Genomic DNA, 20,853 nt, shown 5'->3' on the forward strand with positions numbered 1-20,853 from the left:
TGTATATATAAAAGTTTAAGATATATTAATTTTTATATATGTATTACTAATGTTAATCCGTTCTGCCAACATATTATATTTTTTAACATAGATGTTTTATATTTATGAAAATAAAATATATTAACTTATCAATTTAAAATAATTTTATAGTTCAATATAATGGTTTTATTTTAAAATGATAGATATTATTATAAAATAGATAAAACATGACATATGTTTTTTTCAATTACGAAAGATAACTGAATATACATATTGATGTATAATTACGTTTCGTTACTAATTACTTAATTAGTGAATATATATATCTATATATATATATATATATATAGTTTTTGACAGTTAAATCTTGTTATAATCTTTTTCAACAGATTTTTTAGAATTTTTAAATATATATATATATATATTAATTTTTAAATTAAAAATAACAAAAAGTATTATGATTAAAGTAGTTAAAAGATTAAATATTATTAGCATTAAATAAATACATTTAATTTGCTAAATAATAGGCCAGTTAAAAATATCACACATGAAAAATGTCAAGACTTCTATTTTAATAAATAAGATATGTTCTTTCAAAACCAAAGGAAATCAAGGGGATAGCTAATTTGTTTTGTAAACAAAAAATAAATATTGTTTGTGCGAAAAACTTGTATGATCACTTCCATTGTTTATGTATCTGTGTAAAGAGATTTGGGGATCAAAACGGTAATCTCATATACACAAATAGCGAATTTGGACATCCGAATGGTAAATAATCCTAACCAGGAACTTCTTTGAGAAGAAATAATGGTCCAGCATATTAGAACATTTCTATCCATGGGAAATTGTATAGACTCTTTTCTATGCAATTTGATAGAAAAAAAAGATTGAATAGTTATAAGCTTATAATTTTACAAATGTATTATAGGGTTCTCGTCAATTTTTTCTGAATATCTCATTTGAAAAAAGCTTTTCGTTTTTTTTTTCATGAAAACCTTATTTTAAATACTCCTCATATAAAAGTTTTAGACCCATGATGTTAGTTCAAGAAATTAATACCAAAATAATACAAACTACTCCCTCTGTTTTTAAAAGATGCATATTCTAGATTTTTCACATATATTAAGAAAACTCATTAAATATGCATTGTTTTTTTGTGAATAACAATTTTCCATAATTTTTAGCCAATAGAAATTCAATAAACACTATTAATTTTTTTGAAACTTACAATTTTTCATAAAATCATACATTGAAAAGATAAAAAATGTATCTTTTTGAAACAAATTTTTTTTCCAGAACATACATTTTTTAGGAACGGAGGGAGTAAATAAATATTTTTTATGAAAAAGTAAGAAGGGACGAATAGAGTGTTAAACGAAAAAGGATAATGTGTGAATTTATTTGATAGAAGAAAGAAAGTTTTCACTGTAGTGAGCTGAGAGAGAGAAAAGTTAGAGAGAGAAAAGTCCTTACTAAGGGGATCCGGCGGTCGGCCGGCGCGTGAGCGTCCGTGCCGCCGCCGGAACCCTTGTCCTTTTGATAAAATCATCCGGGCCTGTCCCTCCTTCTCCTTTTCGGTGTCCGTCGGTCGGAGCTCAGATCAGCCACCATCCGGTGTGGTTATGGTACGAGAGTTACGGCGGGGTTCGCGGGTAGGAGGGGGGGGGAGGGTTGTCAGTAGTGCGAGTTTTAGCTCCGGGAGGTGGAGGCTCTCACAGCTCCGTCGTCGTCGGTTTTTTGTCTCCGCGGTGGGGAAGCTCCCTTAGTTCCGCCGTCGTCGGATCTAGCTTCCGGGGGGTAAAGGCTATCACAGCTTTATGTCGCCGGCTTCAGTCCCCTAGGCTTTTAGGGTTTAATTTTTCCGTTTGTTTTTTATTTGGGTGTCTTGTCGTTGGTTTGGAGTGGTTTCTGGTCGAGTCGGAGGAGAGAATGATCTTCGACGGAAAGAGTGTGGTTGCATGCGAGGCTTTGGGCGGCTGCGGTGAAAGGGGGTGGATGAGATCTCGCCACGGCGATTGATTCTCTCCGTTTTTAGAGTCCCATAAGGCTTTGACGGTGAAGAGGTTCGGAACTTCGGAGTTCCGGTGTGGCTGGCTGATCCGATGGAGGGATCTCCAGCGAGGACGAGAAGCAGGTGTGTTGCGTCGATCTCGCGACGCGTGACCCTCGAGGCCGAGGATGTTGACACGTGTCCAAGCGACGAAATGAGTTATATGCGAGGCGGCCGCGCTTCGTTCCTGTGTTTGATTCTAGGGTTTCTCAAGGTGGGCCGCTGGAATGGGCCCAATTGTGTAACGAATTTTGGCCCTGTAGTTCTAGTGGGCTTTATTGTATTCAGTTTCTGGGCTGGGCCCGTTTATATTAATTAAAAACTATTGACGGAAAAAAAAAAAAGAAGAAAGAAAGTTTGTTCGAAATTGACGAGGAAGTGACAAAGTGGGGAGAATGGGCAATGGGGGAATCGACACGTGCGTAGATTCTAAGTGAAAGGCTAGGTATCACGTGCGCCCATCATTTAGCATGTGACCAAATGAGGAAATGAGCAATCAGAAACTGACATCTGTCAAAATTCAGTAGAAAAGTATGAGAGATCACGTGCTCCCATCATTTTATCCATTGTCTTCCCAAACATTTGGGGACCTTCTCTTATTGGACATCTTTTGACTTTCCTTCTTTAGATTTCGTCTTGTTTGAGATTTACATTTGTATTTCAGTATGGCTGTGTATCTATATACATCTTTTGACATTTTTTTCTTTCTGAATGTATTCTTTACTTATAATACGATATATATTTGTATATATATTTAGATAACTTAGTTATCCTTTACTTATGGTGCGTTAAGATTAGTAGCATAACACATGGTAATTCAGCCATGTCATAGAGTCTAAACAAAAGCTGGTCCCGGATTTAGACGAAGATTAGGGCATTGCCCAAACTTTTATCAGTTAAAAACATGTTTCTCACTTTAACCTTTCTCAATTATTATTTTCCTGTTAACTTCCAATTTTTTTTATTAATTTCCCATTTAAACATGTGGTTAGATTTTTAACTTGAGTTTATTATGATTAATCAATCATTGTAGTTATCATCATTAATTTAACGTCAATGTTTTTCAAAAGAAAGTAATTAGTACTTTAAAAAAAAAAATTGGTGAAATGTTGAGATGTAGTTACTATTCATAAAGCACGTATTTTCTTGTTTTAGTGAAGACTAGTCGAGAAACTGCTATACTAGAATGCTGTACATAATTGATTGTAAATTTTTCGACTGTCGATTTATGTGTGGTAAACTATTTGTCTTCTTTACTATTTCATCTTTGAGAGACATGACTCAAGCTCATTCAAATCACAAAATGATACAATTTATTAAAATGGCTCTAGCTTGAGACCACCATACATCGACCAACACAGAACAAACCCACAACAGTAAATAAAGCAAAGCAAACGCCTGCAAGTATATCTGGAGAATCAAATTGACCCAGTTTTAATTTTCATATCGGCTACTACATGTCTCGGACATGGAAGACGTTAGGGTTCTTGACGACGACATCATACATATGAATGGAATTGAACTTCGAGAAGTCGCGAGGGAGAGAGATGAGATCAATCGATGTTCTCTTGTGGAACTGGAGGAGATGGTCGGCGTTGTCTCCATTGTAGTACCTCTCCCATCCAAGACACTTCAAGATCCTCTCAAGTGATTTGTACGAAGAGACAACCTCGCTAGTCGGAAGATGGACAAGAATCTTCCTCCTCATCCTCTGCTGCTGGCTACCACCTGAGGAGGAAGATTCCGACCAATCTCCTCCGGATTGGTTGTAAGGATTCTCAACCAGCCTCATCACTCCATTCTTGTTGAACACCCACACACCAGACATTGTGATGATAAATGTTTACGAACTAGGGTTTCGTGTGTGGATTTTTTGTTATGATTGCTCTTCACAATGAGCTTGTTAATTTTGCTGAGTAGAAGGAAACTGTGTAGAAGGTTATAATATAGATGTTAGTAAAGGTCATTTCAAGATTCTTATAAATATATATTATTTATTAGATAGGACTGATAAATATTTTATGATTATATTTATTTATATGTTATATTTAGAATTCCAGAATTCTCGAAAGGGACGAATCTTATCCATCAATTTCCACCAATGTATATATCACATTTGGACACAAAGAATAACTCAAATCCAAAAAAATTAAAGCAACTGTTCTTATTCGGAACCAGATGTAGTTTAAATAATATTTGAGTTAAGAAAATAATTTATCGTCATATTTGCGACGTAAGCATTGCCGCAATTTTTTTTTGTTTGACTAATCTATGACTATTCCGTTTTGGATTTGGTATAGAGAAATACCGGCTGGTTTTTGTTAAATAAGCACTTGCATCTAATCTATACTCCTTTGTTTAATAATAGCATTGCCGTAAATTTCTATGGAGATTAACTGAAAGGATATAAAAACTGAAGAATATTATAAAATTTCTATATGCAAATTATTGAATTTGCGTGCTAGAATATTAGAAAACCCGTATTACACCTGGCTATGTATATAAAAATAAAAGTATTTCATTTGTTTGTTACAATAATATAAAATTATGGGTCCACATACCCCTGATAAGGAATTAGCTTTTCATTTGGAATATATTTTTTCTTTCGTTTCTGTATTTTGTGTGTGGTTAATTTCTTTATTTTCCTTATGTGGAAGAATCATCGGTAGGATTTTCACAAAAGTTAGATTCTTGTCGTAATATTATTTAATATATAATAAATTATATGAAATTCAGATACTGCAAGACTCTTCATCTAGTTTGCATGAGCTCACTCTTGACGTAACATCGGTTAGCTAAGATCCAACTTATTATTACGTAACCAAAAGACCGCTGCACTTACAACACTCTTATAATTTGCGAGTTTATTAATTAGAAAACTATCAAAATGTAAGCTTGGGTAATCATTTTCCACACAAAATACTAAAATTATGAATTTGGTTACCCATATCATACAAAAATAAACAAATAAATCGTAAGAATGTGAGATATATATATATATAATATGTATATATATTGTTTGAAATAAATATCATAATATTTATATTCTTTCTATAGAAATCTCTGAAAATAAATGACTATTTTTAAAATAAAATTGTTGTTTGTGAGACAAATAGTACCAATATAATTGATAAAGTTATGTGAGTATTTCTTTAACCATCAAAGATTTAATTTGAAAGCTCCTGAAAGTAATTTATTGCTCCTAATATATATTTTTCTTTCTGTTCAGTTATTTCCTTCATCTTTATAGATCCTTGCCCACATATGCAATGTGATAATGACTAGCTTCAACATCACAATATTCAGTTTAAGAAGGGGGTCTAGTATATAACATTTATTCTTAATAATGCAATAGATTCTATTAGTATCTTTAATTATTTTTATAAATTTGTGAAAAGATTGACATTAATGAGGAAATAAGGGAGGTGGGAGCGAAGTCCCTCGTGGGAGATGATGCCAAGCCACGCTCACTCACTCCTCAGTCCTCATTCTCTTCAACACTCAACACAAAGTTCTAGTTCCTTTGTTCCTCTTTATAATTTAGCCCTTGTAGGTCCATCCTAAGTTGACATCTATATTGTACCACATGACGTTGCTCGTGATATTTGTAATTTATTTTGTATTACTTTTTTTGTTTTTTGCTAAATACAATGAAAAAAATTTGTTATCAATTTTTTTTTTTAATGTACGTGAATCTGATAAAGAATATATAAATTACTGACAATTTTATTTTTGCTAATTTAATGATCAATTTATTACCGTATTTAAGATAGAAGTTAAGCTATAAAATATAATTATATTTTATTATTATGGCATTACTACGAAACAAGTGTTAAAGTCTTCTATCAGACGAAGAATTATTTGGTTTATGTGTCTAAGGTCACAGCCCATCTCAGCCTAAATCCAAACCATAAAAGGTTGAGTGTTTTTGCCGGAATATGGCAGTGTGGAACCCAAGTTTATTGATATTAAATATGATCATGCTTCATGCATCTTATGTTAATGTAACTATATAGATATTATCCGTTTATCGCTTGCTTTTTTTTTATCGCTTGCTTTTTGTTATTGTCGTGTCAACATCTTAACTGTAAAATTTTACAAAACCAAAATAGAAACTATTATCTTTGATTATTTGTCTATAGTTTCTAGAGGCTTCACATATACGTTTTCCAAGTGTTCAGAACCTGTGATTAACATATATATGCTGATATGCATAATTATTCAGTTCATAGATGGATCTATAGCTTTACTGGCATTCTTCTTCTTTTTTTCCCTTTACTGGTATTCTTGTTAGGAAAGATATGCTCGATTGGTGCCATGTCACTTACAACTTAGAATAATTCTGTCAAGAAAATGACATCTCATTCACATTTTAAATCTCTACATTACTAGTTTTGGTAAGGCCCCTTTTGGTAATTACACTTCGTTATTTATTATTAGACTATACATCGAATTTGATTCGAAATTAGTGAGCCGCCATATTTCAAGGATCCTTGAGAGTTCTGTAAATTACCTTTTCGGGTTTTTGTTAGAATATTTCTGTATATATTTACATGTGTACTATATATCAGTTAAAGTTTAGTAATGATGATACATATCTGATATCTCAACAAGTCATAAACTAATTAGCATGAATGACGCATCACGTTGAGATCTTGAGATTAAGATTAGATAATACACAAATGAATATTATATAATTTCAGAGTGCAAGATATATCATTAACGCCTCATTTATGAGCTAGGTATTGTATTCGTAAGATAACAAAGAGAATATGAGCTCCAAGTTGCCAATTAGAATAATTGGTACAAAGCCGCAACTTTTTAATATTCGTGTTATATGTGTAAAAGACCATATATTTAGAACATAGGTTCGACAAATAAAAACGTTTGATTCAATATTAGATAAAATACTGAGAAGAATATAATATATTTTACGTTTTTGGATGATAATATATCTAAGTGACTAATACATGTGGCATTAGCCATACACACTGAAAATTCGTGTATGTTAATTTATCCATCTAACTGTTGATCTATTAAACACATAAGTTACAGCATTAAATCATAAAAAAATTAGTGTATTCTCTTTCACAAAAAAAAAAAACAAAACTATGCTTCAAAATTTACAGTTTACAAATCGAGATGAGTCTTGAAGAATGGTTTTATGAAAAACAAGAAGAACAAACCTAAAAGGAATATACGGGAAAAAAATAGCATGAATAAAAAGGAATAGTTATTCTTTCTCAAATTTAACAAGGAATAGTTTTGTCATTTAATTCTCTACAAAAAGGAACGAGAGAAAATGAGAGAGAATGAGAGGGAATGAAAAGAAATTATTATTCCTTGTGAATGGTGATTTTTTATAGGAATGTTAAAGAATGCATTATTCCCCATCATTCCCCGGTCACCATTCACACGTATGAATGGTGACCAGAGAACGGTGAAAAATAATGCATTCTCTAACGTTCCTAAAAAATCACCATTCACAAAGAATAATAATTCCTTTTCATTCATTTTTTGTAGAGAATTAAAGAACCAAATTATTCCTTGTTAAAATTGATAAGGAAATAAGGAACAACCATTCTTTTTCATTCCTGCTATTTTATTCCCGAATATTTCTTTTTTATTCGTTCCTCTTGTTTCCCGAATGGTCACCGGTCAGACCCTTAATATCACAAAATCTTAAACCACTACACTTGGACTTTCTACCACAACGTAAAACCTCAAGACTGCACTACATAAATAACTAAAACCAACGTAAAAACAAAACACACATGTTAAAGCCTAAACTATCTAACGGCCAAGTCTTATTACACACTAAGAATAGAAGAGTGGACTTAGCTCACAGTTCAGATTTAGCACAAAAAAAGAGAGTAAATCTCTCCTTTAAACCATTCTTTTACAACCTCCTCACATCTTCTACATAAATACCAAACGTGTGAAGCCATTTAGGTTTAGCTTTTCACTAGAACACACAAGATGGGTCTCAATGCCTCCCTTTGTCTCTTCTCCCTCACCTTCTTACTCGTATTTTTCTCTACGGCCATTACAGCAGATAACATCACACAAGCGTTTGAGAAATACTCCAACTTCAGCACCATGAATGATCTCTTGATCAAAACCAAGCTCACTATACCCATAAGCAAATACCTGACCATAACCTTACTTGCTGTTAGCAATGAAGCCATCACCCCTATCATTAACAGATCCGACGTTGAGCTCAAGAACATTCTCATGAACCATGTCATTCTTGATTACTACGATGAGATGAAGTTTAATGGAATGAAGGAGAAGAGCATAATGCTCACTACCTTATACCAAACAACCGGTTTAGGTGAAGAGATGAATGGTTTCCTCAACTGTACCAAATCTAAAGGAAGAGTTTACTTTGGTTCAGGAGTGAAGGGTTCACCTTTAGTCGCTGAGTATGTCAAGGCGCTGTACCACAACCCATATAACATGTCTATAGTCCAAATTAGTATGCCCATTGTGGCTCCTGGACTCAGCCTTGCTATTTTTCCACCTCCACCACCACCTGCTCCTCCGGCTCCGGCTCCCTCTCCCATGAATGCTGCAAAAGCTCCAGGTCCTGGACCAGCTGATGAAGACAATGCCTCAGATACTGATGTTCCAAAACATACACCTACAACAGAAACAGCGGAGGTTGATTCTCCAGCTCCTACTCCAAGCGCGGATAATGAGAAGATTGAAGCTGCTGATAACGCTGGGACATCCTCTTTTGCTTGTAAGGCAGGTTTGAGCTTTGATGTTGTTCTCTTGCTACCATTGTTTGCTAGCTTTGCTGGTTTATAAGTTTGCAATTAGGTGATGGGGTTTGATGACAATAATGGTAGATGAGTAAAAACATTTCTTCTGTAGTTTTTCACCGTTTGAAGTGTAACATAAACGCATGCAAATGTGATGTTTGTCCTGTTGAATTTGTAACAGAGTTCTAAGTGTGTTATAACATAGTTTAACCAATGCAAAGAATAGCAAAACAAGGGCCTGATCACAACAACAAATAAACACTTCAGCATCGGTTTGGTTGAAGCAACGAGAAGAATCAAACTAGCCTTACAAATACCAGTTAATCTCCCAAACTAAACAAATCAACAAGCCAATCATGCATTGGAAAATGACGAGACTGCAGTTACAGCGCTCGTATACTGAAACAATAAGGTGAAGGTAACAAATCTGAAATTGCTCTTGAAATTATCTTTTATGGAATCCTACTTGATTAAACTGAGGCCAAGGTAGAAACAAAGGACATAACCGGCACAAGAAGAGCCTCCTATTTGCAGTCTGTAGCAGTCTCTCATTTAATCTTGTTTATGATGTCCTCGATGACTTCTTCCATATCAAGAGCCTTCATTGGAGCAAATGGACGTTTCATCTCCTACATAATAATGAGATAAAACACAATCTTAATGTCTACTCACAGTAACTAACATAAAGAGTTTCTTAAAACTGATCCAGAGTTGATTTTCATTCACATATTGAATACTGATCCAGAGTTAATTTTCATTTACATATGCATACAAAAAACAAGCTGTGATATGAGAATTAGTGCTACCAATAAAACCTCACTCAAACGGAACAAGTTATACGCCACACAGAAAGGTGAGACAAATTGAGATTTGTTTTAATTAGAAACAAGAGTTTTAACAAAAGACTGATGAATGTTTGGCCACCTTCCTCCCGGATCTCAAAGCAACCCCTCCTTGGCTGTTCAAAAGAAAAAAATGTTAGCCAAGGAGAAGATTTGTTAATTGTTACCAAGCACAATGTGAACAATCATGGTTTAACACATTCCTGAATGGTGAAGATATTCAAGTACAGTAAAAGAATAACCTTTTCAGGATTCAGAGTCACCGTGACGCCAGGAACAGCTCCTTCCAGACCTTCCTTCACCTGTATGGCTCTTGTCTTGAAAGCATTGCATTGTTTACTTCAATAACATAACAACAAAAGAAAATTTTCTCTGAAAAAACTAAGACATACCAACAAAAAAAGCAAATCCTATCTCTCTCATATGCAGAAGGAACATGACATCGTTAGAGTAACACCTAACAACGAAGCTTAAGCAAGACAAGAAACAAACATAAAGCAGATACTAAACTCCAGTTTCAGAAAGGTGAAAGACACAATACGAGCAAAACATAGAGATAAAGAAGCGTGCTAACTTCTTTTATCCAAAAACAACAATCACACTGGTAAGAAAAACTATGCAGAATCAAAGTGAAACCCTAGCAAGCAGAGCAATGAGAAAAAGAAGCCATAGCTAGTACACAATGTTCTCAACATACAGTCACATATCATCAAATAGCTCTTGCTTCAATTTCGAGGAAAAGCCCTAAACTTTTGCTCTCAGGACCTCTCTATATTCTCATGAAATCGAAAATGTATAACACACAGTAGATGTTTTACCAGTGCTCGATAACAATCTTCCGCTTCGTCGAGTCTTCAGCCTCTGCTTCTTCCTCTTCCTTCTTTGTCTTCTTCTCACTCTCGGTCTCAGTCTCAACCTCTGACTTCTTCCTCTTCACCTTCTTTGGCGACGCAAGCTTGGTGACGGATCCAGCCGCTTTAGCACCGTTTTGCTGAGTCTCACTTCGAGTTCGGCGGTCCATGCTCCAAGTCACTCTCGACGAAGCCGCCGTCGTCAAAGGTTTCGCCTTTTCTTCTCCATTTGCGTTTCTCTTCCTCTACGACATTGTACAGAACACACACACAAACTGTGTTTCGTCGAGACAAATCTCCGTTGTTCGAAAGAATGTCTCTCTTCTCTTACAGCTACTGTTTTGTTGTTTGTTGATTTCAACGGTTGCGATTTATTTATCTTGTTCTTTTAACCTTGGAGAAGTAATTTAAATAAACGGTGGAGATTAACCTATATGAATGATAAAGAGTTTTGACCGTTCGATTGACTGAAGGGAGCAGAAACGACGTCGATTATGATCTCAAGGTGGTATAAATGCACTGCCAGTTACTATTTGCCATTTTGCACTCTGCATTCATTCTGTGTTTTGCTTCTAACCGTTTTGGATTTAGTATAGAGGAATACCAGCTGATTTTTGTTAAGCACGCACTTGCATGATTGCATCTAATCTATACTCCTTTGTTTAATAGTGAATCAAGTCGGCCAGCATATGCAAACACACACCTAAAGTGATATAAAGTATCTAAAAGAAGCTCTGGGTCAAGGTGTATGGATGGACTGTAACAAGAGCACAGAGATTGTGGGATAGTGTGATGCAGATTGGGCTGGTGATAGAGTGGACATGAAGTCTACAACATGCTATTACACCTTCATTGGAGGCAACTTAGTAACTTGGAAGAGCAAAAAGCAAAAGGTGATATCATGTTCAAGTGCTGAAGCAGAGTATATGGCAACGAGGAAGCTCACTAGTGAACTCTTTGGATCAGAACCTGCTTGGAGATTTGGGCATAGAGACAACAACACCAATTACAATGTATTGTGATAATCAAGTGGCTATTCATATAGCATCAAACTCAGTGTTTCATGAGAGGACAAAACACATTGAGGTGGATTGTCACAAGGTGAGACAAGTTGTGGAGCAACTGATCATATTGCCTTGCTATACAAGGAGTGAAGATCAACTTGATGACGTCTTCACCAAAAGAGCAAACACCAAAGTTTGTGAGTCCTTCTATCCAAGGTTAGGACTCATAAACTTGTCTAGTATCATGATCCTCTTGATCTTCTTGGTCATGAAACGTCTACTCATTTTTCTTAGTGTGTTTTTTTGTTCAACTGGGTTTTGCACACTAAAATTTTAATAAAGAATGTGTTCATGACTTTCCAAGCTTGACTATTCCTTATGCTCAAGCTAGAGGGGGAGTATCGAGAAGAAGAATCATCCATAACTACCTATCCGTGCTTAATTATTTCCAGCAAGCTATCTCCACGGTCACGGCAACTTATCTATTCGACCGTTGAAGACATGCAAATGACTTTAGAAGTTGTTCCTTCTCTTTTTACTCAAGAAGCATGTATGCTGTCTTTGTTTATTATTACCTTTTGTCTAGATCTAGATTAGTTTAAATATATATTGTAACCAGAAATCACAAGTTAAATAAAATTCTCCTTCTTTACTCTTTGTCTCTTTACTTTGTCGATTCACAACTCTCTCTCTTGTTCTTGAGCTTGAGCTGTTCATCTTGGTTACTTATTTTCTTTCATCGTGTTGGTATGTGGCCATGTTTATCACAAAGAATGTCTCCTTGAATGGATCTGGAGAAAAAATGACTGTCCTATGTGCAGAGAGGACCTGCCCTGACTGTGAGATATCAACTTCTTATCACGAGAAAACTAGTTTATGTATTTCCTTATGTTTTCTTATCACAAGAAAACTAGTTTATGTATTTCCTAATGTTTTCTGGCACTCTGTTTTCTTCTTCCTTGGTTGCTTTTTGAGGTAAACAATCATCTGATTTTCTATTTGAGTTTATACTTCAGTTCTTCAACTTCATTATATTTGGTTGAGATTGTGAACTCAGTTTACTCTCTGCATCTTGGAGTAAGCATTTTGCAGACGTTGTTCATTCAATGTAAACTGTAATGTGATTTGTGTTTCTAGAAGATAGTTTTCACTAGTATTCCTTCCTCCTTAGGAGGATGAATACTGTTAATACTTAACTTGAGAAGAAATAAATTGAATTCTTTGTGTCCTAAATCTTTTGTCAAGATATCCGCAAAGCTGATCATGTATACAGAATGAGAGAAAACTGCTCTCTGCTTTCATCAACTACAGCTAGCACTGGTAAGACTTCTGTTACGCCTATTTAAAAGAGAGATGTTGGTGTTGATTATACGGCAAGAGTGAAGATCGGTTGTTAAACTTCCTCCTCAGGTAAAGTTGTAATAATATTCTTGATGAACAAACACACAAGTTGAATGCAAGTTTAGGACTCTTAACGATGAATAAAGGTTTGAAATAAGCAAAGTGACGGTTATAGATATATAATCCCGTACATATAGTTTATCACATAAAGGAAAATATATTTTCTGGCGACAATTCAAGAACTTGAAAGCTTCAAATCATTACCTGTATCATCTTCAATCCTTCTTTCCTTATAATAAGAAGTTTCTTTTGGGGAATTTATCGCTTGCTCCATGTGGTCAAGAATTTGAAGATGGGCTTGACGTCCATACTTTATAGCTTCACCAATGACATCTAACGAGAGTAGAGTTGACTTTGCATCCAACTGAATTGCTGTTATACCATTTCGTGTACCAGCAATTTTGAAATCCATTTCTCCCAAGTCATTTTCTAAACCCTGAAAAAGTAAGTTATCTCTATGAACTCAACTCAACCAGAAAAAAAGTTGTATCTATGAGTTTCATCTAACCTCTAAATTAATCACTACATAAATTGAAGAAAAAAGTAAACCAACTTACCGATGTATCAGTTATTATACGGTAGTTCTCTAGCTGTCCGTTGGATGTCTCATCATCAGTGACAAGACCTATAGAGACACCTGCAACATGACTTTTTATAGGAACTCCAGCGTCCATCAAAGCTATACTACCTGAGAAGCAAAACCATTTTAGATATGAAGGTTAAGTATGAAGTTACAAAATTAACATGGCCGGTCCTAGTCACAGCCCGATGAAAATTGGCTCCAGCCTCCAAATTTTAAGGAATTACTGTATTATACAGACATGCTTCTAAATTGCCAAAAAAAATTTAGTAAGATTCATTTTAAAATGTTTATGGCACTCGAAATTTCAAGAACAGATAAGGAACTTAAAACATCAAAAAAATAGGCTAACTGTTAAATAAATATTACGCGTATGACGTATTCAAATTGATGGGTACCTCCACAAACACTTGTTGTCGATGAAGAGCCATCTGAGGCTAACACCTTTGAGTTAAGGTGAATAGCATATGGAAAATCTCTTTGAGAGGGAATGACAGCAAGCAACGCTTTCTCAATAAACATTCCTACCACACATAAAAGAAAACAAAAGGATACTGAAAACTATTTGGAGACATATTGAAAGATAAAGCTGTGAAACTGTGGAACATACCGTCACCAATTTCGCGCCATCGACGTGAAAAAATGTCCATGATATGATTTGTACAAAATGGTGGAAAATCATAATTAACACGAAAACTTTTTCTCGGGAGCACGTCAACGCTTTGTGTTTCTCCAGGTTTACCAATTGTTGCAGTGCATAATACCTTTAAAGACAACCAGATTTGAGTAAGAGAAGACAAAATAATTACACTTGACGTCTCGTTCAACCCAAAATAACCTGTGTCTCTCCGCATGAAATAAGTGATGAACCATGCAACGCATGTAAATAATAACCAGCTTCGCAGTGTACTGGTCTTATTTGGTGACTACCTCTCCCGTCAGATCTGTTGACGTCCGATTTAATTTCTGCACAGTGTGCCTTTGACAAACAGAAATATGGTAAACATACATATTAGCTATATCAAAACAAATCCTTATCTACATGACTAACCTGCCCTAGAGCAACTTCACGTCCACTGTGATTTGATGATTGAGTTCCTACAAAAATAAAATATGAATGAAAAATGTGGAAGAAATATTAGTTAGCCACACACATTTTGTGTGGAAACGGATTAAAATCACTAAAAGTAGTGAAAATAACTTGTATCCTGCAAATTCTTGGAATTCGATGTCAACAGTTTAACTTTCTTGTCACTCTCATAACGTTCTCTCAGCTTTACTTGAGAGTCAATGCATTTGACGGCCTACACAAACAAAAGTAGAATGCCAATATATTTTTTAAAAAAATTAGCAAAAATATGTACAAAGAATTTACAGGATTTGTGTAACCTAGGTACCTCTAGCTGAGCTAGCTTTATGTTAGTTGCTAGATCGCTCTCTGAGATCTCACTAGCTACCAGGTCAGCCATGATAGTGTTTTGACGTGTACATACATATAGCAAGTTGAAATCACTTCTACGTTGCTGCATAAATATGAAATCATCATGATGATTGAAAAATAAATTGAAAGAAAGATTGAGGAGGATACCGAAACTGTGTCTCAAGTTTACCTCGTCAATGGTAGGATTTATTATGATATTTTCATTAATCCTTCCAATACGGATGACTCCTATCGGTCCAGCCTGAGTGATATTCAGTTTCATAAGAGCAGCTGAAGTTGCAATAATCGCCATTAACTCAGCATCAGCTTCGTGTTTCCAGTTTGTTTTTAAAACACATACATTTACCTACAAACACAATAATTATGATCCTGAAAATGAAGAATTTGTATGTTAAAGTAACAATTACTATACCATAACGTTAGCGGGGAATCCTGCAGTAAATAATGGTCTTATCGATCTGTCAATGAGATGAGAACACATGATCTCGCGATCAGTTGGGTCATGAGATCTCCATCTTTCACCATATCTAGTCTCATCGTAGTAAACCTTGAAACAAAAAGTATCCATAACGAAATATCGTAGAAGATTAGTATATCCATATCCAAGTTAAAACGTATTTTTAAGAAACACTAAGATCTGAAGAGCCACCTTTCTTTCTTTTTTTTTTTTTATGATTTCTAGGAAACCAATTAAGAGTTAGGTAAATTTAAAGCACCTGTAAGAAGTTATCATCATTGTATTTGTCGTGGGACACGATAACGTTGGACCGTACTGTAGTGCCATCCATGTGACACAACATAGAACCGTGATTTTTTTCGTCGTCTACCATCTCCAGGTTAATTATGCTAGATCCAAGTTTGAATGCTTCAGTGACAGGCAGGTTAAGGGTGTTGAATCTTGTCCGCGTAGGCTGAGTAAGAGAAGAAAAATCTCTTCTCTTAGATGCAACGTCCCTCATCAGAAACTCAGCTCCTATACAGAGAAAATTAAAACCATTATAAGACAAAACCAAAGTCTTAATCAGAATAAAACTAAAAACCCTATAAACCAATTTTACAAATAACTAGAATCAAATAGTATTTATTCGACAGAAGTGAGATCGGGAATGTATCAAGGGACCTGGAGCGTGACGCTTCGGACAAGTTACTTTCGATTCCATGACTATCAGTTGACGAGACACACCAATAGTTAGTCTTGACTTGATGCAAGATCGAAGAATAGACAACGCCATTGTTTATCCTTTCTTTTTTTTTCACTGGTAACACTTTCAGTAAAATTCAAGCGATGAGTAAAAGGGAGGTCTAAATAAACGCCCAAACTTTAAATAAGGGAGATTAGGGTTTCTATGGTTTTTTCTTTAATAATAGGGTTTATATAGGAATAAAATTTATGTTTATCCTCTGACGTTATTGGAATCAGGGTTTGAGAAAATTTAGGGAGTTTTAAGTTTAGTGGAGTTTAGGTGGAATTTGAAGATTTTGTTTGAAAATTGAAGATTTTGGTGAGAATTTATTTGTGTGATTATCTTTAAAAATTCAAAGCGTTTGCTGACCCAAAAAAAAAAAAATCAATCGAGAGACTCCGTATTCCACCAATTCTCCTCTCTTCGCACGATCCTAATCTGTTTTGTTTCCCCTGCAAATCACCAACCTTTTTCATCTTATAGGGGCTTTTAGGGTTTCGTTTGTATTAATTAGCTTTGATATGCTCTCTCTCTTTCTCTCTTCCACACACACATGGTTTAAGGGGGTGGGTTAAGCAGCCGAGATCTGATAAAACGGAAAGGTCACATGACATATGTACCCTGAGACTTCCCACCATCTTAAGCAACCACCCAATAATACATGTGTAGTTATCTCATGAACCTGATCTCCAGGATACATATGTTATGAGCAACTAGAGGATGTCAAGTTCCATATAAGACAGCAAGATCCAGCAAGAAATATAGCATGAACTAACCATATGCCTTGGAAACTTAAAAATCATTATATGACTGTAGGTCCATGACTCATATAGTTTACTGCTTTAAAAAGATTGGTATAAGGGCAAGATTAACGATATCCCAATGGGATGTCCTTAGCATAAATGACATTTAATTTAAATCAAAAAGAGACAATTATCTAAGAACATATCTAATTTAAGATGTTTTTGTTGTCGTCGTTAGGTGATACGTGGCCTGGGGTGATTGGGCGATGAAAACGTGGTGGGGATAATCGATTTGGTTAAGTGTTGTGATTTAATTTTCTTGCCTTTTCTTCTTCTCGACCGACGAAACGCCTCTCTTCGATCTCCTCTCTTCGATCTCCTCTCTTCTCGACCGACGAATCTCGAGCCATCGATCTCCTCCCTTCGATCTCCTCTCTTCTCGACCGACGAATCTCGAGCCATCGATCTCCTCTCTTCGATCTCCTCCCGACGGTTCTCCTGTCTTCTCCACCGACGGATCTCCTCCCGAGGTTTCTCCTGTCGACGGTTCTCCTGTCTTCTCCACCGATGGTTCTCCTGTCTCCTCCAGACGGTTCTCCTGTCTTCTCCACCGACGGTTCTCCTGTCTCCTCCCGACGGTTCTCCTGTCGACGGTTCTCCTGTCTTCTCCACCAACGGTTCTCCTGTCTCCTCCCGACGGTTCTCCTGTCTTCTCCACCGACGGATCTCCTCCCGAGGTTTCTCCACGGTCGGTTCTGTCGACGGTTCTCCCCTCTCATCAACATCATATTCTGCGATTCGAAGGTGGAAGGGTGGGTGTTCCTCCTCTGTATTCAGTATTTGCATGTAGTTGGTTCTCGATAAACTTGGTTGGGAATTTTATTGTTTTCGGTTTGTGTTTAAACTCTGATAGAAATTTTTACGCGTTCATTGCTTTGATTAGTTGATTAATCTGATTGAAAGATTTACCCGACGGTTGCTTTGATTACTTGATTAATCTGAAATAATTTTCGTACTCGTTCATTGCTTTGATTACTTGATTAATCCATCATAAAATTTTAATTGTAGTTACTGGTGTTGATTTATGGATTTAAATTATATTTGATGTTCTGTGTGATATGTGTGTTCTTTTTCTGATGTGTGTTCCTTTGCTTCTGAGGTAACTAGGTGAGGTGAGGCTCGTCTAAAGAGAGCCAGTGATACACAACTAGGAAACAACCATTTCGTCCAGTGTTCAAGGTAATTAATCTCCGTCCACAGCATGTAGACTTGAAGTTGACTTGAAGTAGAGTTGATGTAGACTTGCTGTAGACTTGCTGTAGACTTGTAGTAGACTTGATGTCGACTTGTGGTACACTTGAACTCTCTAGTTTGATTGCAACCAAAGCGTCTTGAACACTCAAGTTTGATTGCAACTTTAGCGTGTAGAGTTGAATTATTGTTTGTATATTGATTTGATAGTCTAGTTCGTAATTAACTATCTAGTTTCATTGCTGTGACTTCAAGTAGACTTGAACTGTTGTTTGTATATTGATTTGATAGTCTAGTTTGTTTTAGGTAGTTAATGCACTGTTATTTTTCTCCCATTATGGTTGTGGGATGCGTATTAAGTGATATGTACTGTGGTAGATAGGTCATTATGGTTGAGTTAATTGGAATTGTCTATTAAACCATCCTTCATAGAGCTCATTCATTCTCCATCAGCTTCTTTCTATCTTGTATTCTCTTCCGCTATATTTTCTCTTATTGCTTCTGTCTTCGAATTTCTATGGATCCAAGGATTCCGTATAGCCAGTCCACTGGGTATATGGGCCTTCTTAACAGTCAACAAGGAAGTGTCTGTCCTGAAAACTCTCCATATGAGACATTTCCTTCTCTATCTCAACAGTTCCCTCAGTTTAGTTCACAAGAAAGTGAGGCTCCAACTCCACCTACAGAGATACCCGTGGAGCGTGGGAGGAGACATAAATGGACCCCATCCGAGGACGAGATGCTGATCAGTGCCTGGTTAAATACATCGAAGGATGCTATAGTGGGCAATAACCAAAAGTTTTCAACGTTCTGGAAAAGAGTGGGAGATTATTTCTTCGCAGCTCTGAATGGTGGAGATGGCAGAAATGTTGTTGAAAGTAGCGAACATGTTCATTACAAGCAGAGGTGGCACAAGATTAATATAGAAACCAACAGGTTTTGTGCTTCATATGCGGCTGCGGAGCGACAGATAAGTAGTGGCCAGCATGAGAATGATGTTCTCAAGAAGGCCCATGCGATCTTCTACCTCGATCACCAGTCCAAATTTACACTTGAACATGCGTGGTGTGTGTTGAGGTATGAGCAGAAATGGCTTAACCTCAACACCACTCACGCTACTGTAAGTTCAAAGCGCAAAACCGGTGTATCAGATTCCCAACCTACCACCCCAAATGTTGGTGGAGAAGAGATACGCCCCGAAGGAGTAAAGGCTGCAAAAGCTAATCGGAGTGCAATGGGTAAGGGAAAATCTGTTGCTGACTGTACGGCGGTTTGGGAGCTGAGGAAGGAGGATTTGGAGAGGAAAGAAAAGCTGTCAAAGCTTGCCATCTTAGACACTCTTCTAGCCAGAACCGGACCACTCAGTGAGGCTGAAGAAGTAGCCAAAAACAAGCTCCTCGCCGAGTATTTCTAGAGAGATATCTTCCTGTAGTTTGGTTTCTAAGTTTGTAATGTGGTCGGGGTCTATGTTTTATTTGCTTACTGTTATATGTTTGTTTGCTTCCTGTACTATGTTTAATTTGCTTCGTGGTCGATGTGTACTAAAACCTTTATGAATTAATGTAGTATGTTTACTTGCTCGTTGTCATTCTCCATGATTTCTTGTAATTGTTTGCCGTTTTTTAAATTAATTCTCTAATAATATTTATCTTGTAATATTTTGCAGTTTTCGGATTAGCCATGGGTCTTGATTACAGCTATTCACAACCTTCACAGTCCGAGACGTTTGGTGGGGATGGGTTCGACAGTGAGTACAACGAAGTAGAAGCTCTCATTCAGGAGGACCAAGCTCAGTTAGAGTACGAGAACGCTCAGGCCTTTGTGTACCCTCCTCAGCCGGAGGTTGAGTTCGGCATTCCACAGGTTTGCTACTGTGGGAGTGCACCGAAGATAGCTACGTCTAAGGATTTCCGCAGATACTATACTTGTGGTAATGCAGATGATGGAGAGTGTCATGTGTGGAAGTGGTGGGATGATGCTGTAATGGAGGAGATGAGAGCCAGGGATCGACACACACTTTAGTTAGATGAGAAGGTAGATGCTCTGACCTTGTTGAGTGACTATGACACTAACCAGAAGCTATTTAGACTAGAGAACATGGTCTGTGAGTTGGCTAAGAGTAGATCAACGTGGAGTTTCGAGTCCTTAGTTGCGGCTATGGTTATTGTCTTAGTCTTCATAGGCCTCGTCGTTGTGTTTATCTAATGTGTAATGTGACTCGTAATTAGTGTAAAATGTGACTCTACTTAGCTCTGAATGACTCGAATGTGTAACTTTGTATTGTGGATTTGGTTAATTGGTCTGCTCTTTGAATCTCCATTTTTTCTTCTAATTATTTACTTTCTACTCGTGACTATAAATTATACAACTCGTGACTATACAACTCGTAATTGAATGACTGGTAAGTCAGTACATGTGACTATACAACTCGTAACCACTTCCACATACATTGAACTCGTGTTATAATTGAGTAGATGTCAAAAAAATGGTTTCAATTGTCACATGATGTACGAAAGGGTCACAAGACAAACAATGTACAATCACAAGATTATTTCCGCATCAGTATTTGAACAAGGAGAAGATGAGGATCCCACTTTTGTAGTCAGACGACCTACAAATCTCGGTGCTACATTGGGACGTCGAGCAGATGTTCGGGATACACCAGGCCATCACCAATTAAAAGCAGATTTGGTTGAAAATATATGGGATAAATTTGGACATCTCCCAATGTAATTTTAAAGTTTCTATGAATTGAATAAA

The 20,853-nt window shown here is 36.3% G+C and overlaps 6 protein-coding genes across 6 annotated transcripts; 3 read left to right on the forward strand and 3 right to left on the reverse strand.

Annotated features, from left to right (window-relative positions):
* Window positions 1–3,302: 3,302 nt before the first annotated feature.
* LOC106424154 (flowering-promoting factor 1-like protein 1) lies at window positions 3,303–4,781 on the reverse strand. Its single transcript, XM_013864897.3, has one exon. The coding sequence runs from the start codon at window positions 3,855–3,857 to the stop codon at window positions 3,483–3,485; it is 375 nt and encodes a 124-aa protein (XP_013720351.2). The 5' UTR covers window positions 3,858–4,781; the 3' UTR covers window positions 3,303–3,482.
* Window positions 4,782–7,532: 2,751 nt separating this feature from the next.
* Window positions 7,533–9,426, forward strand: LOC106424181 (fasciclin-like arabinogalactan protein 5). The gene has a single exon (XM_013864921.3). The coding sequence runs from the start codon at window positions 8,009–8,011 to the stop codon at window positions 8,840–8,842; it is 834 nt and encodes a 277-aa protein (XP_013720375.2). The 5' UTR covers window positions 7,533–8,008; the 3' UTR covers window positions 8,843–9,426.
* On the reverse strand, window positions 9,036–10,810 carry LOC106424138 (selenoprotein H). The gene is made up of 4 exons (XM_048738911.1): window positions 10,457–10,810; window positions 9,881–9,977; window positions 9,695–9,754; window positions 9,036–9,425 (listed from the first exon to the last, which is right to left on the reverse strand). Exons 1-4 carry the CDS (start codon window positions 10,657–10,659, stop codon window positions 9,345–9,347), a joined length of 441 nt encoding a protein of 146 aa, XP_048594868.1. The 5' UTR covers window positions 10,660–10,810; the 3' UTR covers window positions 9,036–9,344.
* A 2,089-nt stretch (window positions 10,811–12,899) lies between these two features.
* On the reverse strand, window positions 12,900–16,224 carry LOC106424137 (polyribonucleotide nucleotidyltransferase 2, mitochondrial). The gene is made up of 12 exons (XM_022690751.2): window positions 16,036–16,224; window positions 15,632–15,888; window positions 15,328–15,462; window positions 15,085–15,261; window positions 14,872–14,997; window positions 14,676–14,778; window positions 14,526–14,572; window positions 14,313–14,453; window positions 14,085–14,238; window positions 13,873–13,998; window positions 13,452–13,582; window positions 12,900–13,330 (listed from the first exon to the last, which is right to left on the reverse strand). The coding sequence occupies exons 1-12, from the start codon at window positions 16,145–16,147 to the stop codon at window positions 13,070–13,072; spliced, it is 1,770 nt and encodes a 589-aa protein (XP_022546472.2). The 5' UTR covers window positions 16,148–16,224; the 3' UTR covers window positions 12,900–13,069.
* Window positions 16,225–17,949: 1,725 nt separating this feature from the next.
* LOC125577412 lies at window positions 17,950–20,296 on the forward strand. The gene is made up of 2 exons (XM_048738913.1): window positions 17,950–18,081; window positions 19,760–20,296. The coding sequence occupies exon 2, from the start codon at window positions 19,774–19,776 to the stop codon at window positions 20,113–20,115; it is 342 nt and encodes a 113-aa protein (XP_048594870.1). The 5' UTR covers window positions 17,950–18,081; window positions 19,760–19,773; the 3' UTR covers window positions 20,116–20,296.
* LOC106359019 (glutathione S-transferase T3-like) lies at window positions 18,611–19,507 on the forward strand. Its single transcript, XM_048737488.1, has one exon. It carries the CDS (start codon window positions 18,611–18,613, stop codon window positions 19,505–19,507), a length of 897 nt encoding a protein of 298 aa, XP_048593445.1.
* Window positions 20,297–20,853: the final 557 nt, after the last annotated feature.

The sequence above is a fragment of the Brassica napus genome, chromosome A8, assembly GCF_020379485.1.
Source record: "Brassica napus cultivar Da-Ae chromosome A8, Da-Ae, whole genome shotgun sequence".
NCBI lineage: Eukaryota > Viridiplantae > Streptophyta > Magnoliopsida > Brassicales > Brassicaceae > Brassica > Brassica napus.

Excerpts from the sequence above, each read along its gene's own strand:
- LOC106424154 (XM_013864897.3), bottom strand. The coding sequence starts at position 3,857 with ATGTCTGGTGTGTGGGTGTTCAACAAGAATGGAGTGATGAGGCTGGTT.
- LOC106424181 (XM_013864921.3), top strand. The coding sequence starts at position 8,009 with ATGGGTCTCAATGCCTCCCTTTGTCTCTTCTCCCTCACCTTCTTACTC.
- LOC106424138 (XM_048738911.1), bottom strand. The coding sequence starts at position 10,659 with ATGGACCGCCGAACTCGAAGTGAGACTCAGCAAAACGGTGCTAAAGCG. Across the intron at positions 9,978-10,456 it reads AAGATTGTTATCGAGCACTG|TAAACAATGCAATGCTTTCA; the intron begins GTAAAACATCTA and ends ATGTTATTGAAG. Across the intron at positions 9,426-9,694 it reads AAACATTCATCAGTCTTTTG|GAGATGAAACGTCCATTTGC; the intron begins TTAAAACTCTTG and ends ATTATTATGTAG.
- LOC106424137 (XM_022690751.2), bottom strand. The coding sequence starts at position 16,147 with ATGGCGTTGTCTATTCTTCGATCTTGCATCAAGTCAAGACTAACTATT. Across the intron at positions 14,239-14,312 it reads TTTCATGCGGAGAGACACAG|GTATTATGCACTGCAACAAT; the intron begins GTTATTTTGGGT and ends TTGTCTTTAAAG. Across the intron at positions 13,999-14,084 it reads ATGGCGCGAAATTGGTGACG|GAATGTTTATTGAGAAAGCG; the intron begins GTATGTTCCACA and ends TATGTGTGGTAG.
- LOC106359019 (XM_048737488.1), top strand. The coding sequence starts at position 18,611 with ATGGATCCAAGGATTCCGTATAGCCAGTCCACTGGGTATATGGGCCTT.
- LOC125577412 (XM_048738913.1), top strand. The coding sequence starts at position 19,774 with ATGGGTCTTGATTACAGCTATTCACAACCTTCACAGTCCGAGACGTTT.